Source organism: Amblyomma americanum, chromosome 1 (genome assembly GCF_052857255.1).
Source record: "Amblyomma americanum isolate KBUSLIRL-KWMA chromosome 1, ASM5285725v1, whole genome shotgun sequence".
NCBI classification, from domain to species: Eukaryota; Metazoa; Arthropoda; class Arachnida; order Ixodida; family Ixodidae; genus Amblyomma; species Amblyomma americanum.
In genome coordinates, this window is record NC_135497.1 from 134,252,401 (window position 1) to 134,270,198 (window position 17,798).

At 45.5% G+C, this 17,798-nt stretch overlaps 1 protein-coding gene across 1 annotated transcript in view; it reads left to right on the forward strand.

Moving 5' to 3' along the window:
* Positions 1-60: 60 nt before the first annotated feature.
* Dhx15 (DEAH-box helicase 15) overlaps positions 61-17,798 on the forward strand; it is a 76,782-nt gene continuing 59,044 nt past the window's right edge. The window contains exons 1-2 of the mRNA XM_077646976.1: positions 61-234; positions 15,929-16,016. Coding sequence (XP_077503102.1) covers positions 182-234; positions 15,929-16,016 — 141 coding nt within the window. The 5' untranslated portion in view covers positions 61-181. The remainder of the gene's footprint in view (positions 235-15,928; positions 16,017-17,798) is intronic.

A 17,798-nucleotide genomic window follows, 5' to 3' on the forward strand; every position in this document is an offset into this window, starting at 1 on the left:
TAGAGCACATAATTTTTAAAGGTCTGTATGAGCCTGTGTTTGCGAGCATTTATCGTCACTGACACCACTCCACGCCGCCATGGATGCCGCCAGCACCTATTTGCGTTGAGGCTGTAGCGCCATATTATTGCGCTCATTTGTGAGTGGCGAAGCTGGTCGTCAGGCCTTGCTAGTGCACACAATGTCCAAAAGACACAGAATTGATGTAGGGGAATCCCCGATGACTAAAAAAAGGTTTGTAACAATGTTTGTGTTTTTATCAGGCTAATTTTGTGACATGCTGGCAGGCCTCCATTCGTTATTATTAGGCCTATATACTATTGTGTTCTGAAACACCGATATCTTTTTTTGACTCGGTAGCTACTGATCGCTGGTCGCCAATGCCGCGCTTTTGGTAGGCAATGCAATGTTGCTGCCAGTTCATCGCACTCGTCGAGTGATCTTGCCAAAATAGTGCGCATGCTACGCTCGTGATGTTGCCTGTCGTTTCCTGTTTTATATTAGTAAATATATTTGCCGTCTTGCTCCTGGATGAGTACGTATCACACTACCGTTTATCCTTAGTTTCGCTTTGCTCTCCGAAGAGACGTGAACAGTGAACGTTTTACAGCTTGTTTGGCTGCAGAAGGCTGGTGAAGGCGCTTTGGTGATGCCGGTCTTTTAGCTCCTCATGACGTTGTGGTTAGTCGACGCCTGCTTCATTTTGCTTTTTTATGTGTAATCCTGTGTTTGCCAGTCGCCTTTCGACTAGCGTTGTTGAAACGTTAAGACAGGCATGGTGTCTGGGGCTTCAGTAACACACGGCCGGCGGAATTGGCGCGAACTACAGATTTCCTTTGAGAAACTATTGCCGTTTTCTTGTTTCGCGCTAATTGTCTAATTGTTTTTATATAAAGGCTTTAACCAACCCATTCTTTGATTTCTTCGTCGTTGGCGTAGTCTTCGAAGTACTGAAACGTTGTTTCTTTGTATGGATCAAACGTTGTGCAACGTTCGTGGTGTCCTTTTTCTCAAACGTCTCTGAAACCTTACACATAAGATCCTGTCGGTAGTGAAACATCCATGAAGCAACTAAACATTGAACTAGCTTTAAGTTCACACTATTGTAACACTTTACCACCGTGGAACAGACCCACCATTTGTGAGAATAGAGTGCATGCTCTAGCAGCTTTAATCAATTCTGCATGAAGCAAGCTGCTACATGAGCAAGAGTAGAGCAGTGCAACACAGCATAACTCTAAGGTGTGAAACACTTATGCACTCGCCTCATTTGTATTTGCCATGAAATGTCCCCAGAAATCCCGGAAGAATGTCTTCAGAAGTAATGCATTGTTAAGAGTTTTCTCACAAAGAATTTTGGCACGATTTATGTAATGCGTGGCTGACATAAGCCGAAAGAGTTAGTTTCAAAGTTCTGTTAGCTGAAGTGTATCACTACTGCACGAACTGTGCAAAGAATCTCCGAAACAGTGCTCGAAATAAACTTGTTAGAACCTGTTAGCTGAAGTGCATCACTACTGCACGAACTGTGCAAAGAATCTCTGAAACAGTGCTCGAAATAAACATGTTCGAGAACGTTTTGACATGGTAGTAACATTTTCTTATTTTTATAAGGTGTTTCATTAACATTACTAAAATGTACTGCAATCAAAGCAGAAGCTCGGGCAAGTCGGTACAACATTCTAAAGAAGGTAAACCAGCACAAAATACGGGACGAAGGAAGAAAACGACGCAGAACGTGCTGCAATGTTGCGATTTCTATCCAGACTTTCATTATAGACCACAAGGGTGGCAAATCTGGCTAGTTAATGCATATATTTCAATTTGTAGCGCTTCCGAAATGATGTTCCATCATAGCTTGTTGCTGTTTGAATGTTGAGAATTAAAGTTTAATGGTAAAAACATGTTACATATGTGCATGTTTCTAATGTGAATTTTCTTGTTCTGTCTGAAATCTGACAACTGTTTTGAATATAACATACATTATCAATGCTTAGTTGCTATGTTTTATCAATGTTCGTAATCCTAACATTAGCATTTAGTTATATGAGTGTTTTGAATATAACTGTAAGGTGGGGTTTATTCTGAGAAGCTTCATAACGGGGGCAGGGCCAACAGCAGTCCGAGGTCAGCTAGTCCAGCCAGGAGTGTGCACCAGGCGATGACCATGCGGCTCGCGCATATACTTGTTGTCTTCTTTACAATGGCCCCCGGACAGAAGAGGAGCCATCCTGGCAACTTAAGGGGCGGACAAGACAGCGGGGTCGTAGTATCTCTTGAGGCGCTGGACATGTACAGTCTTACGGCCGCGGCGTCTGAGATTGAGTGACGGCGTGAGGGGCTCAACAATATAGTTGACTGGAGATGTTTGTTCCAAGACACGATAGGGCCCTTGATATTTAGCCAGCAGTTTCCGGGAGAGGCCCGGAGTACTGGGAGGTATCCATAGCCAGACAAGAGAGCCGGGCGAGAAATGCTCGGGACGTTGATCTTCATCGTGGCGCGTTTTTTGAATGGACTGGGTAGCTGTCGTGAGCGACCGGGCGATCTGGCGGCAGTCTTCGGCGTGCCTGGCGGCTTCGGAAACGGTGGTGCACTCGGATGCGTCAGGGTGGTAGGGGAGAACAGTATCAATGGGAACGGAGGGGTGGTGGCCATAAAGGAGGAAGAAAGGAGAAAATCCTGTCGTAGACTGCGTAACAGTACTGTACGCGAACGTAATATACGGGAGAATAAGGTCCCAGGTCGTGTGGTTCGAACCGACGTACATAGCCAGCATGTCCCCCAGAGTGCGGTTAAAGCGTTCAGTGAGGCCGTTGGTCTGAGGGTGGTAAGCGGTGGAAGTCCGATGGTTGACGTTGCACTCACGGAGCAGAGATTTGATGACATTAGATAGGAAGACACAGCCTCTGTCGCTGAGGAGTTCTCGAGGGGTACCATGTCGAAGGATGAACCGACACAGAAGAAAGGATGCCACATCCTGTGCCGTGGCAGCAGAAAGTGCGGCGGTTTCAGCATACCGTGTGAGGTGATCGATGGCAACAATGATCCATCATTTGCCAGAAGCAGTATACGGGAGGGGCTCATATAAATCAATGACAATGCGGTCGAAAGGGCGAGGCGGACAAGATAGCGGCTGCAACTTGCCAGCAGTACGGGTAGTGGGTGTCTTGCGGCGTCGAGGCACGAGCGTACGTATTTCAAAACGAAATTGTACATGCCACGCCAGTAGTAGCAGAGGCGCGTGTAAGTCTTGAAAAGGCCTGCGTGACCGCTTTGCAAGTCAGTGTGAAAACATGAGCAGATATATGACCGTAGGTGGCGAGGAATGACGAGGAGCCATTTTCGTCTATCAGAATGATAATTACGGCGATAAAGCAGGTTATCTCGGATCTCAAAATGGGAAGCTTGACGGCGCAGCGCGCGGTATGGATTAACCGCCGATGGGTCGGAGAGAAAGTCCAGAAGAGTACGAATCCATGGATCCTTGCGCTGTTCAGAAGGCATGTCACTGACGGTGGGAGATTACTCAGGGGTTCCGATTTCGCAGAGGCTGGCAAGTTCAGTGGGGAGCGAGACAAGGTGTCGGCGTACTGATGTTTGCGACCCGACCGGTACACGACTCGGATGTTGTATTCTTGAAGACGCAGCATCCATCGCGCCAGGCGGCCGGAAGGATCTTTCAAAGAGGAAAGCCAACAAAGGGCGTGATGATCCGTAACGACGTCGAAAGGACGGCCGTACACGTAAGGGAGAAACTTGCCTAAGGCCTACACAGGCACTCTTTTTCAGTCACTGAGTAGCGAGACTCAGCCTTTGTAAGTGTGTGGCTGTCATAGGCAACGACATATTCGTCGTATACATATTTGCGCTGAGCGAGCACTGCACCGAGACCAATACCACTGGCATCCATGTGAACGTCAGTCGGGGCCGCCGGGCCGAAATGGCTCAAGATGGGAGGTGCCGTGAGGAGACGACGTAAGGTGTTGTAGGCGTCGTCGCAGGTGGGTGACCAAGCCAAAAAATCGACATTGGCGCCGATCAGCTGAGTTAAAGAGGTAGCAGTTGAGGCAAAGCTGCGAATGAAATGCCTAAAATAAGAGCAGAGGCCTAGGAAGCTGCGAAGTTCCTTAGTGGTGGAAGGTTTGGGAAATTCAGTCATGGTACGAAGTTTCGTTGGGTCAGGGCGTACACTGTCTTTCGACACTACGTGACCTAATATTGTCAGTTCACGGGCTGCAAAGGTGCATTTTTTTAAAGTTTAGCTGCAGGCCTGCGTTTTTGAGGCATGTCAAGACGTCCCGCAGGCGAGATAGATGCGTTTGGACGTTAGGTGAAAAGATAACAATATTGCCCAGGTAGCACAGGCACGTCTTCCACTTGAGGCCACGCAAAACGGTATCCGTCATTCGCTCGAAAGTAGCAGGAGCGTTACACAGGCTGAAAGGCATGACGGTAAACTCGTAGAGGCCGTCAGGGGTCACGAATGCGGTTTTGGCACGATCTGCAGCTGCCATTGGTACCTGCCAATAAACAGAGTGCAAATCAAGGGAAGAAAAGAGCTCCGCGCCTTGTAGACAGTCCAGGGCGTCATCAATACGGGGCAGAGGGTAGACGTCTTTGCGTGTGATCTTATTAATGCGGCGGTAATCGACGCAAAACCGAACGGAGCCATCCTTCTTCTTGACGAGGACAACCGGGGAGGCCCAGGGGCTGGTGGAAGGCTGAATAACGCCACTCTGAAGCATGGTGTCTACCTATTCTTCAATAACTCTTCATTCAGCGGCAGAAACACGATATGGGCGCTGTCGCAGAGGGCCATGGGCGCCGGTGTCAATGTGATGCTCGACAGTCGACGTGCGTCCCAAACAGCTTTGGTGGCAATCGAAGGATGAGCGAAACTCCTCATGTAGCGCAAGAAGCTGGGTTCGCTGAGTTGGAGGTAGAGTGCGTCGATAGAACGAAGGAATAGGTCGGTCAACAATGGGGCGGGCGCAGGAGTTGATGAGCTGAGGGCGTCCATGGCGACCGGCGGTGATTCTGCGGCAGCATCGGGATGGTTGAAAACAGAATCAAAGAGCTGCACGGTGCCGACGCATTCTCTACGGCGCAAAGTGAAGGGTCTTGAAAACGGGTTGAAGACCCACAGTGCGGTAAGGCCGGCAGAGAAAGTGAGCAGGGCATAAGGCAGCGGCAGGCAATGGCGACGCAGAAAAGTAGGAGACGGCGTGAAGAGGACACTGGCATTGCGAACACAAGCACAAGAGAGAGGCACAATGACAGAAGAGCATGCAGGAATATCGGTACTTTCGGCGACAAAAGCTTTGGCAGGAACAGGGGCACCGCAAATTTCAGTCTTTGGCACGGGATGCGGCAACGTGGAGAGCGCTACTTGAGCCCGAGCACAGTCGATGACCGCGTCATGAAGCGATAGGAAGTCCCAGCTCAAGATGATCGAATGCGAACACGACGGCAGAACGATGAACTCAACCAAATATAGACTGTCTGCTATGACTACTCGAGCAGTACACGCTGCTAACGGCTGGATGAGGTGCGTACTTGCAGTTCGTAATGACAGGCCAGAAAGGGGCGTCTTCATTTTCTTCAAAGATCGGCAAAGCGCTGCATCCATGACAGAAACAGCAGCACCGGTGTCGACAAGCGCCATCACAGATACGCCCTCTACAAAAACTTCAATTAAATTGGCTTCAGACAGACGAGGCCTTTCAAATTTCGACGACTGCGCAGTTCTCACCTCAGGAACTGCGGCACCTAGTTTTCCTCTCGAGTGGTCGAGGGACGCCGTCGCATCGGAGAGATGGAGCGCTGACGGGGAGAAGGCGAACGGCGTCCAGAGAAGGAGGTGCGCTCAGGGGACAGAGAGTGGCTTAGGGGCGGCTCAGCAGGAGGTGAGTACTGACGCTGGGACCAGTAACCGGAAACTTCAGGAGGTGTTCGCGAGACGTTCATGCGTCGACGGCAAAGCCGCGCCACATGACCTGTCAAGCCGCAGAAGTAGCATATCGGGCGGTTGTCAGGCGTGCGCCAGGAGTTTCCCAGTTGAGCAAGCGTCGATTATTATCAGGCGTGCCCCGGGAGGTTTGCAGATGAGCAGGCGGTGGAATAAAAGCAGCGGGCTCTCGAACGGGACCAGGAGGCGGAGCATAGGTAGGTGGACGAGGTCGCGCAACAACGTCCACATATGTCAGCGGGGCCGCAAGAGGTGTGGGCTGAGGGGCTTGCGGGAGAGCCTTGGGCTGAGCCTCAGGCCTCAGCCTCAGCCTGAGGCTCTCCCGCAAGCCCCTCAGCGACCTGTTCTTGAATGATGTGCCGCAAATTCGGAGTTATGTGTGGTGATGGCTCTTGTTGGCGTGAAATAAGCGAGAGCTGGCGAGCAACATCTCGGATAAAGCTCTTGATGTGCGGCAGGAGCGATGACTGGTCTCTTGCATCGTTCAGGCCAGCAAGCGAGTCGACGTTCGTGGTGTGTTCGTGTGTCAGAGCCCTCTGCTTGCGTAGTTCGTCGAAGCTCTGACACAGGGTGATGAATTCCGCGACGGTGCGCAGGTCTTGCGCCAACAACATCTGAAAGGCGTCGTCATCAGTGCCCTTGAGAATATGCCTGATCTTGTCGGCTTCGGGCATCTGAGCGTTCACCCTCTTGCACAGATCGACGACATCCTCGATGTAACTCGTGAAGTTCTCGCCAACCTGCTGCGACCGCGCATGCAAGCGCCGTTCAGCACGGAGTTTTCTGACTGCCGGGCGGCCAAATACCTCTGAGAAGTTAGATTTGAAAACAGACCATGATGTAATGTCCGCCTTGTGGTTCCGATACCACAGATTCGCAATGCCTGTCAGATGGAAAATCACATTGTTCAGTTTGGTTTCCGCGTCTCACTTGTTGTATGCGCTCACCCGCTCATACGATGCGAGCCAGTCCTCAACATCATGGTCGTCCGTGCCACTGAAGATAGCGGGGTCTCGCTGGCGGAGAGAACCAGCACAGATGACGGCGGCCGGACTCACTTGGACGGCTTGGTGGTTAGGCATCGTGGTAGGGGGTAACGTTTGGTTGCGGAGTTCCAGGGCGAGAGGATGTTACCCGGCACCTGCACCAAATGTAAGGTGGGGTTTATTCTGAGAAGCTTCTTAGGGAGCAGGGCCAACAGCAGTCCGAGGTCAGCTAGTCCAGCCAGGAGCGTGTACCAGGCGATGACCATGCGGCTCGCGCATATGCTCGTCGTCTTCGTTACAATAACAATTATGTTAAATTTTACTGTTAGGTTAATGATATTGCAAAACATAATTTTAACATTCATAACAAATAACATTATTGTAATATTTTGTGCTACCCAAGTAGTTCGTAGTTTGATAACATATGGTCCACATGATAACATTCTCCCTTTACTTTATCTTGTGCCGAGGCAGTCTGCATTGTTGTTTGCGCAGTCATGTTGAGAATGTATGCTGCATTTCTGGGGAAGTTTTGTTAGAAAGCTACAAGAAACATGTTTCCCTTCAAGATCACTCTTTTCATGAAATCATTTTTAATTCATATTGAATATGTTTTGTTATTGTACTGTTTGGCTGAGCTAGGTCTCTCTGCTAGGAGATTGCTAGGTAGACGAGTAAAAGAGAAATTGCAGTCACACAAAGGATTCGGAGATTTGCACGTGGTGCTTTTTTGAGTGTAGAGCTGACGCCTTCTGAAATAAGTGAGGCTACCCCCATATTTTAGAGAAAGTGAGTGCATACCGCACTATGGTAGAGCGGGAGTCCAGTGGGTAATTCTGTGTTTTGGCAGATGTTTGATGGAATAGAACGAGTGCTTACATTCCTGAAGTGCATTTGTGCACTTATTTGAGTTTGTATAAATGGTTTTTCTCCAATACCAGGAGCCAAAATTTCTGGCGGCTGTTCCTAAATGTTTCTTCACTTAATCATCTGCAGCTCTTTTATTGAAATATGTTGTGTACTAAGATGTAAAGCCACTGACTTCATGAGTTTTGACAGGTATCATTTCTGGTAAACTAGTGACTACTAGGTTTTTCTGCCTAAGTGCAGGAGTCTTATGTAATGGTGTGCGTCAACTGTTAGTTTCATATCTTAATGCTCTGTCAATGCAAGACATGTGTAGTCATCAACAAATGTTTACAGGATGCAAATTTGTGAAAGAAAAATTTCTGTGTGGTCGGACAAGCCAGTTTATTGATAATACATCCATCCACTGGAATGAATCAGTTGACTGGGTGGTGAGGCAGTGCAGCAGTAATTTCTTTTTTTGCAAACTCATTGCATAATCGTTTGGCCGTGGCTATTGTGTAATATTTTTTATTTATTTACATTACCCCTCAGGGCCAGTGTCATTACGGAGGGGGACTGGTAAATATACAAAAAAAGAAAACAAAGTACAGTTGGTTACAAGAACGTTTAAATAGCATCTGAATATACATTGTTAGCTATTGCTACACGGAACTGCTCATAATTTACAATGCCAGCAACTTCTGCGGGAAGGTGGTTCCAGTCACGTGAGGTTTGTGGCAGGAATGACTGCGAGAAACATTTTGTCTTGCATGACACAATTCCGACTTTGTGATTATGATCGATGCGGCGGGATACATAAATTGGCGAGGGGATAAGGTGGTCACGTAGAGCGGGATGATACACCTTGTGGAACAGGGCGATACGAAACACTTTTATATGCAATGTCAGTGTTGGGAGGCAGAGATTAGATTTCATAGCAGTTATACTCGCTGTGCGGTTGTAGTTAGCAAGGCTGGAACAGAGTTATTTTGCATCATCTCAAGGTCATTAAGTTGCCATGAGCAGGCTCCCATAAAGGTGTTGCATACTCGAGTTTAGATCGTATTAGTGTTTTATAGAGCAATAGTTTGAAATTCAAAGGAACATTAAAAAAGTTGCAACGTAAGTAGCCTAGCATGCAATTAGCATGTTTAGTTATGTTCTCGGTATAAAGAGACCAATTAAGATTTGAAATAATATGAACACCTAGGTATTTATACGACAAGACTGATTCCAACGAAATGTTATCGATGTAGTAGTGAGGCAGGGCGGAAGTTTTTCTGGCTAGACGCATGACTTTGCACTTTGCATTTGTTAATATTTAACTGCATTAACCAATCTTTGCGCCAGTTCCCATTGTGTTGAGGTTTGACTGAAGTAGTGTAATGTTGCTACCGTTGGTTATTTCTATAAAAAATGATGCAATCATCAGCGAGTAGGTTAATATGAGAGTTCATAAGAGAGGGAAGATCATTAATGTAAATTAGAAACAGTAGGGGTCCAAGAACTGAACCTTGTGGAACCCCAGAAGACACCTCGGTAAAACTGGAGTTATAACCATTAGCAAAAACAAATTGTGAGCGATTAAGTAGAAAACATTCAATCCATTTCAATAAGTTACAGTCCATATTCAGTTGTTTTAGTTTGTGAAGTAAAAATTTGTGACATACCTTGTCGAAAGCTTTTGAAAAGTTTAGAAATATACAGTCAGCTAGTGATGATCGGTCTAGAATACGATGCAATGCATGTGTAAATGATATTAACTGTGTTTCGCAAGAGTTAAATTTTCGAAAACCATGTTGCGCAGACGTAAAAAAGGGAGTTAGATTCGAAGAAGTTAACGAGGTTTGTGAATATTATATGTTCAAGCATTTAGCAACAAGTACTGGTAAGGGATATGGGACGATAATTACTAGGGGATGCTTTGCTGCCGGATTTGTAGAGTGGAACGACCTTTACGATTTTCCACTCAGTAGGTAGCGTTGATTGGTCAAGTGATTTCTGGAAAAGTTTGGTTAGTGTAATGGAAGAATAAGTTGAAGTGCTTTTATAAGAACTTTCTGTTAATGCAGTCATAACCTGGAGCGGAATGAACACTGAGTGTATCAATAAGCTTATCGACACCAGGAGTAGCAACAGCTATAGGTGGCATGGAAACATAGTTGAAGTGGTGAGTTGTTGGCATATGTACATCAGACATGGCTTTAAAGTTGTCAGTGAATGCGCAGTTAAGAATCGTGGCGCAAATGTCGGAAGGAATGGGGTTGTCTGATGTGTCAGATAAAGTGATGCTATCATTGGTGGAAGGATTAATGACTGGCCAGAATTTTTTCACATTGGTCGTTAACATAGAGGGAAGAACATGCGAATGCAAGTGCTTTTTAGCGTCTTTGAGCACCTGAATATACGTGTTGGTAGCCGCCATATACGAAGCCCAACGCTCTCTAGTTGGCGAGAGCTTTGCGGTGTGGTAGAGGCATTTCTTTTTGTTAGATAAATGCTTAATGTGATTATTGTACCAGGGAGCTTTTGTGTGGGTGGTAACAGTGCGTTGAGGAATGTATTGTTCAGTGAGTTGAGAGTCTTTAGCTGTGAACATGCTCCAGTTAGTTTCAACACTTCGGTTATCAAAGCTATCAAGGAAAACATCGACAAAAGAAGACAGCTCATTATTTATCGCCTGAAAATTTGCTTTGTGGTAGTCTAGTATAATTTTTTTCTTTCTATTAGTATTCAGAGGGGCTAAGTTAAAGTCAAATTGCATTAGCAAGTGGTCGCTGATACCCGGCAGGTATGTATTAGGTGAGGCTATGTCAGATCGATTTGTCAAGTGTATTCTAGTGTATTCGCTGCGCTTTGCTTGTGTGCACAATTGCACTAGCGAGAGTACTGAGCACACATCTAAAAATTTGCGACTTTGAGATGAGACTGGGGACATTAAAGGGGAGTTGGTATTCCATTTTATGTTTGAAAAATTGAAATAGCCAAATAAGAATAGTGGGGATGAAGGAAAGTGTGTTGTGACGATATTAATAGCATAGTAAAGTTCGTCACTAAACGTAGGCAACAAGGAAGGTGGACGGTAGCTTACATCTATTACTACTCTCAGGTGATTAGCACAGACCGTAATATTTCTAGATTAGTCTGGACATGTATACATGATGATGGGATATTATTTGAAATAGCGAGAAGCACTCCGCTGCCTCTCTGCATGCCCCGATCACAGCGGAAGAACGAAAAACGATGAGCATCGAAAAAGATATCAGTGTCGCGAACATGCACAGTGAGCCAAGTTTCAGTTAGCGCGATGATTTTAGCTGAACAAGTGTCGATAGCTGATAATAGAGAGTTATACTTGTTAAGAACGCTTCCGATGTTAGTAAAAAGAACCGATACTGAAGCTGAGGATGCCTGACCACTACCCCTCTCGCATGCCTAGGATGTGCTATCCAAGCTAGCGGCAGAGGCTGAACTGGCATGTGCGCTGCGTGTATCAAAGTTAGTTACGGTGTTTGTGTTTGAATCGTACATGTAACATTTCTTGTTCATAAGTAACTTGTAGCGCATTTTGTGGGTGGTGGGGGGAATCAGGTTGGCTTTTCACAAAATCGAGAAGCTCTTTACGTGCCAGACGTGTTGCGACTGAATAATCTTCAGTAAGTGTGACCTTGCTTTCTTTTAGGCGGTTGCGCTTGGAGAGGATCAAGTCTTTCTTTTTAAAAATCACAAATTTCGCAATGACCAGACGACATTTGTCAGTACTGAAGGTTCCTAAACTGTGCGCGTGTTCAATAGCATGGGGCTAATGGGAGTCGGAAAGGCAGTCCGTGAGAATAGTAGTTAGTTTTTCCTCAGTGTCCTCCCAGTTTTCTTCGGCATCTGGAATGCCGTAGAAAATTAAGTTGTTACGCTGCAATCTGTCATCAAGCTCATCCTGCGGTGATTGTAATGACCTGACCTACATGGAATGTTCATCTGTTTGAGTTCGAATGCTTGAAATTTCGTCGCTGAGCTCTTCAGTTTTTTACATTTTCCTCCAGCACCTCTAAACGGTTCTGAATATCATTGATTTTTGTTTCAATGGCTTTCTGTACGTTTTTGATAACTTTAATGTCAGCTGCTAATTCCGTCTGAGCTTTAGAACTTTGCAGGGAATGAGTGTGAACGTTTCTTAGCAACTGAAATATAACTTTCGTCTGTTTCACGGGATCAGAGGGTACAAATTCAATGTCTATGAGTGAATCCGAGCATTTGGTTGGGGGCCCAGGGTTGCTCACCACATAACCCGCACGCAACAGCAAAAGGGTCATAGAAAAACATTCACAGAAAACCTCGCACAACACTTGTGGACGCGGGAAGAGTACTAAGCATACGTTATTACTTTTCTTAGCATATAAAGGAAGGGCAGTACACACCTGCATAGCAAAAGGGAAGCTGTTCAGTGCCAGATTGCAAGTACTGTCGCCATGTCCATTGAAGCGGAAGTTTCCGTGCTGGCTTCTTAAATACTTGGATGAGGATGATCTTGCTGTCGATCCGAAGGGTGGTTTGCAGGCGAATTGTACCGGGCAGGGTGTGTCCAGGAATGGCGTGAAAGCAAGGTGCTAAAAGCACCTCGTCAGACGCGCAGGCGCGGTGGAAATCCACTGTCGGTGGTGTCGAAGGATGGCATATCAGGCCGCACAAAGTGGCCAATAGTTACGGCAAAAAGAATACAAGCAGGGCCTGCATAGCAAAAGGGAAGCGGTTCAGTGCCAGATTGCAAGTACTGTCGCTGTGGCCACTCGGAAGCAGATTCTGAAGTTACTGCACTTGTGAAGCTTTTGGCGGGAATGTGCCTAACATGGCTTGAATCACTGTCTTGCAAAATAGCACTCCCAACTTTCTAGACAAAAATAAGCATTCGGTTTGAAATATGTGTGGTGTTCTCATTGCAGGGAAGAACAATGCTGATATATGAACATGTATATGAACAGTAGTGGTACAGTAATACCTCTTTGATCCGTTCCTGGTTCGTACGCTCAAAATCGCGGACATTAAAAATGCCCCATAGAGTAACACTATGTTTTTCCCAGTTAATACGTTCCCGGAAAACAGGATTTCCCGGCTACTGCGTTAAAAATTTTGACAAATTGTGGTTGTATAATACCCCTGTCACACGTCACACAGGCACAGCAAAGGCCTCTAAGTATCAGGTCCTTATATCCAAAGGCGTAAGGAGCGCAGCTACACGGCAGAAATGTTGCGCCTTTGCCGCTAAGGGCCTTGGAGGCGAAGGCGCTCATCAGAGAGCTTTGGAGTCCAAAGGCACGGCCTTAGAGAACCTGCGATCGCAGTGCCATCCAACATCAAAAAGTAAAAGCAATAAAAAATATATACAGCCAACAATGTTTTAAAATATTTTTTTACAATACGAAAGGTGTGCCTGGCTTTGCTTTTTGTGCGGGTGTTTATATTTTATGCCCAGATTTCAAGGCAGTGAAAGTTGTAGCAACACCGAGTGCCCCTGGTGGCCAAGGCAATACACAAAACCTGCTGCTGCTGATGAGAGTAGCTATTGAAGTATTTTTAAGGAAGCTATCAGAATAAAAAATTGTCTGCGCTCAACGAATGAACAGAATACCCCACTTCAATTTTAATACTCTCACTTCAGCCGCCTCGAGCACAGCAGCGGGTGCTAAGCCTGAACGACTGTTTCACCTTTGTGCTGCGCCGTGTAGCTGCGCCGCTGCTCCTTTAAGCTTTCACTCCTTTGGTGAAAAAAGGTGCCTTTGCTGGAAAGGCCTTCGAGGAAGGCCGTGTGACAGGGGCATAATACGTTTATTGACCAACCGCACAAGTGCAAACACACAAGTGGGCCGAACGAGAGGGCACGCGACTCGTTTTTTGCGGCAGTCACCTGTTGTTGTGGCTTCTCTGCAGTGCCTCGATGCAACGAGGCGAAGCACCATTATCACCAAGAGCAAAAAAAAAAAAAACGGCGCGCTAGCATTTGCGATAGCTGTTTCTGCGGGGACGCCACATGAAGAGGAGAAACGCAGATGTTTCTTTGCGGTGCATAAGGGAAAAGAGGCGAAGCTTCTACGAAGTACTGCGATGCGCTTATATACGAACAGGCTGGGGCTGGGAAATGCAGCTTAAACAGCAAAAACGCTGCGACGATCAGCCGCTGCGGTGGCTTTCCCACAGTGCTCTGTTGTAAAGAGGCAAAGCGTCCGAAAGTGACATGGAAGAGATTTTGGGTAGTTTCGTAACTGCCGTTGACGTAGCGGATGCGTTACGAATTTCCTTTCGCGCTAAAGACAACGCGGACTGATTCAGCGAGCACCGGAATAGGATCTGTTCAGTTCTTGTGCAAAGAAATGCCAATTGACGTTTTTGTAAAGTGCAACTGTCAATGTCTTTTTACCTTATTCAGCAGTTACATTTCTCAGAACCAGGCGGTTTGGGTCATACGTTTTCCCGGATAATACGTTTTTCCCGCGATTAAAAAAAATATATCAACGAGGTTTTACTATGAACTGACATATGAACACCTATGAACATAGATGATCCTTCAAGCACAAATCATTTACAGTCAGGCCTTAACAAGATGTATAACTGATGCACATAATGGCAAATAGAAATTTACATATCAAAAACAAAAGTAAGCAGATTTACCACGACTTCTAGCCCGTACCATGCCATAACACTGAACAATGTGCCCATAGAATCAGTACCCACTATCAAGTGTTTAGGGTTCAATTAGCATCCGACCTTTCGTGGAACAGTCACATAGATCCATTTATTAACAAGGTATCGAAAACACTTGGCTTCCTCCAATCCAACCTTCGTTTGGCAAATGCAGACTCAAAGCTTTTAGTGTACAGTTCATTAGTGCACTCGAAAGGGGAATATGCCTCCCTGATTGGGAACCTACATCAAACATACTTAGTAACAAACCTCTAGTGTTTCCAAAATAAAGCCGCCCGGTTTATATCCAAGAATTACTCACAAACATTGAATGTTACAAACATAAAAAAAGATCTCAACTTACCTTTGCTCGAAAGACTGAGAGTGTTTTCCATTGGGTCCTTTTCCCAAAAATTATATCATAGTCGTTCTTCCTTTGCTGTGTGCCATATCACGCCGGCCCGATGCATTTTTCCACTCATTGATCACCAACTGAAAGTCAAACCTACCTTTGCTTGAACTTAACCTTTTTTTTTTTTTTCACTCACCTTTCCTTACCATCCGTCAATGGATTCAGCTTCCTAGCACCATTGCATATGCCAATGATCACAATAAATTTGAAGCTAGTCTAAAATGTTACCTCGAGTTAGAGTCTCGACCCTTCCATTTTAGTGTAAAAGCACTAATATGGAGGTTCAGAGCTTAGCAAAATCGTTGCCTTCTTGTCCGGCTGGGAGCATGAGCGTAGCGCCTAGCCTGGCTAGGCTCACGATGATGAGCGGCACTGCCCGGTGCCCGCTCATTGTCATCTTTTATGTGGCATAAATCTGGTGGTTCTGACCCTACCAAACCATCACCTTCTTGTCCGTCTGAGTAACAACATAAAACTTAAACAGATGTCACAGAACAAAAGTGTAAAGGGAATGTTGTATGTTTTGTCATTTTTTCTGTATTTTTTGTGGAAACAATGCACTCAGATGTACATGAATGTTTCCTGCTATCTGTCATTATATTTTTGAGTGTTTGATGTGTATTTCATGATGGTGTCTACAGCTATGACCTTTTGTACTTATTGCAATTTTGTGCTGCTTTATGTTTTCACTGTTCTCTGCTTCTATGTAATGCCCGTACGGCCCCTTAGGGTATTTGAATATATGTAAATAAGTAAAACTAAAAAAGCATGAAGGTTGTGTTGCAGATATCTGGTGATCGTAAATGTCTTTCATTGACATCTTTGTCATAGCTATTTATTTCCTGAAGTATGGATAAAGGGTATGCTTGTTGTCAGTGTCTACTAAAAGCTGTGCAGAAAACAGACTGTGGTAATATCCCCATGTATGTTACCAGTAATTTGAATATATTCATGCTGTATTTGTTACCATGATCAGGAACAGTTTCTTCACTGGTAGTTTGGTTGTCGACAATATTTTTTTTATTATAATTTTTGCAGGGATCGGGACTTCGACAGAGATTACGATCGAGATGACCGAAGCAGAGAGAGAGTAGAGAACTGCTATAATTCACAGTCAGTTACTCCGGTAAGCATGGTGGATTTTGAATCCCTTGTTTAGCTATATGCTTGTTTCCCATTTCTCATATATCTTTAAGATGCTACTTCACCATTTGTTCCTTTCATTGAAAAATGGCCATTATTTCTCATGGAGTTTTTTCTGGCCTTTTTAATGTTCTTGAAGTTGGTATTCTAATTGCAATCACCAACCAATTTTATTTTACCCTGGTGTACCGGAAAATGATCCGAATAGTTGAACAGTCCCACAAATCTGCAAACTTCAAAATGCTGAATATAAATGGCTTGAAAAATTATGAATTTCACCGTTTCCTATGTTCTGCTTGCAAGCGATAATATTAGCTTGTATTTGAATCTCAGTCATGGCCTCATCATGCATGCACCAGGCCTCATGTCACCGATACCAAAATGTGCAACTCAGCCCCAAGTTGTATACTATGCCACGAACCAATTTTGCACTAGCGTGGCGCAATGCACACACCCCTTGACACATGCTGTGTCAGATGAGGTCATTCTCTTTTCCTGGGCAGCGACGGTCGTGAAGACCAAGAGAGGGAACTCGCAGGGTTAAAAAGTTACAGGGGGCACTTAAGGCCCTTACGTGCTGTGAATGCGAAAGCATCCTTTGACCTAAATACCTCTACCATAAAGACCTTTATCATTGCCATTGCAGGGATGTGATTGCTGTGCCAATTTCGTCAGAATGCAAAGCCTGCTATTTGCTATTACATTACGACAAATTACAAGTAATCTGCGCCAAGCTTGGATCAAAACCGTGTTTTCTTATGAACAAAATTCTCAAGCGCCACGTGTTATTCTACCTCTGCGTTAGGCAGCTCTAGTGGAAAATGCAATTTTTCCGAGAATCCTTCAATCAGTCTTTAGTACATATATATGTGCAGGCGGGCATCATGCTGGCTGGGCACAATGTCACCCCGCTTAATGAAAACAGAGAAGCGAAATAGGCCTGCAGCATGCAGGGATTTACTCTAGTCATCCCGTGGTGTGGAGGGCACGCTTGGAATGCGCATGGCTCAAACATTCACAAACTGCGCCGAAGTCGACTTGCACATCCTTGCTCGGCTGAAGTGGGGAAAGGCATGCTACTGCAAAGTTCTCAGTGGGCGTTGATTTTGTGGTTCGCTTCCTTGGCTTATCAAAAAGAGGCGGATAGTCCCGGATAATTTTTTTTCATCACTTGTGTTTAACTATCTCCCTGCTGTGCGGTTCCTGTTCTCCGGCGCATATTCAGCGGCACACAACTTCAAATTTGCTTCGCCTCTTTTTTGCCTCGCAGGTGACGTCATGTTGAGTTGGAACACACGATGCGCGCGGAGCCGTGATGCTGAAATCAAAACTTCCGAGAATATGACGACTGGGCGCGGCATGCATTTCGTGCCGCCATTGCATTCAGTCTCGTTGTTGAGAGATTATGAGATTCTAGCCGTAGGATGAAATTTTAAAATACAGTTTTAGCATAGCGTGATTCGCGTTGCACTTGCGTGAACTGCATCCTTGGTGTGTTATCTGCGCATTGCACAGATGGTTCTGAGGAGCGCGCACCTGCCACTGTGCATGTGTATAGTTGAGTAGCCGCGGAAGCGGATGACATTAGTGGATTGTGCTGCGCTAAAACTGTAATGACTCAGTTATTTTTCTCTTTTATTCATGGATTTTCTTTTGAAACATAGTTACCAGGAACGGCAAAAGACGGCACTTGGTTGCTCTTTATTTTTTCGCTGTGTCGCATCGACAAAAGAAATCTTAAAAAAAATAACTTATATACCAGAAA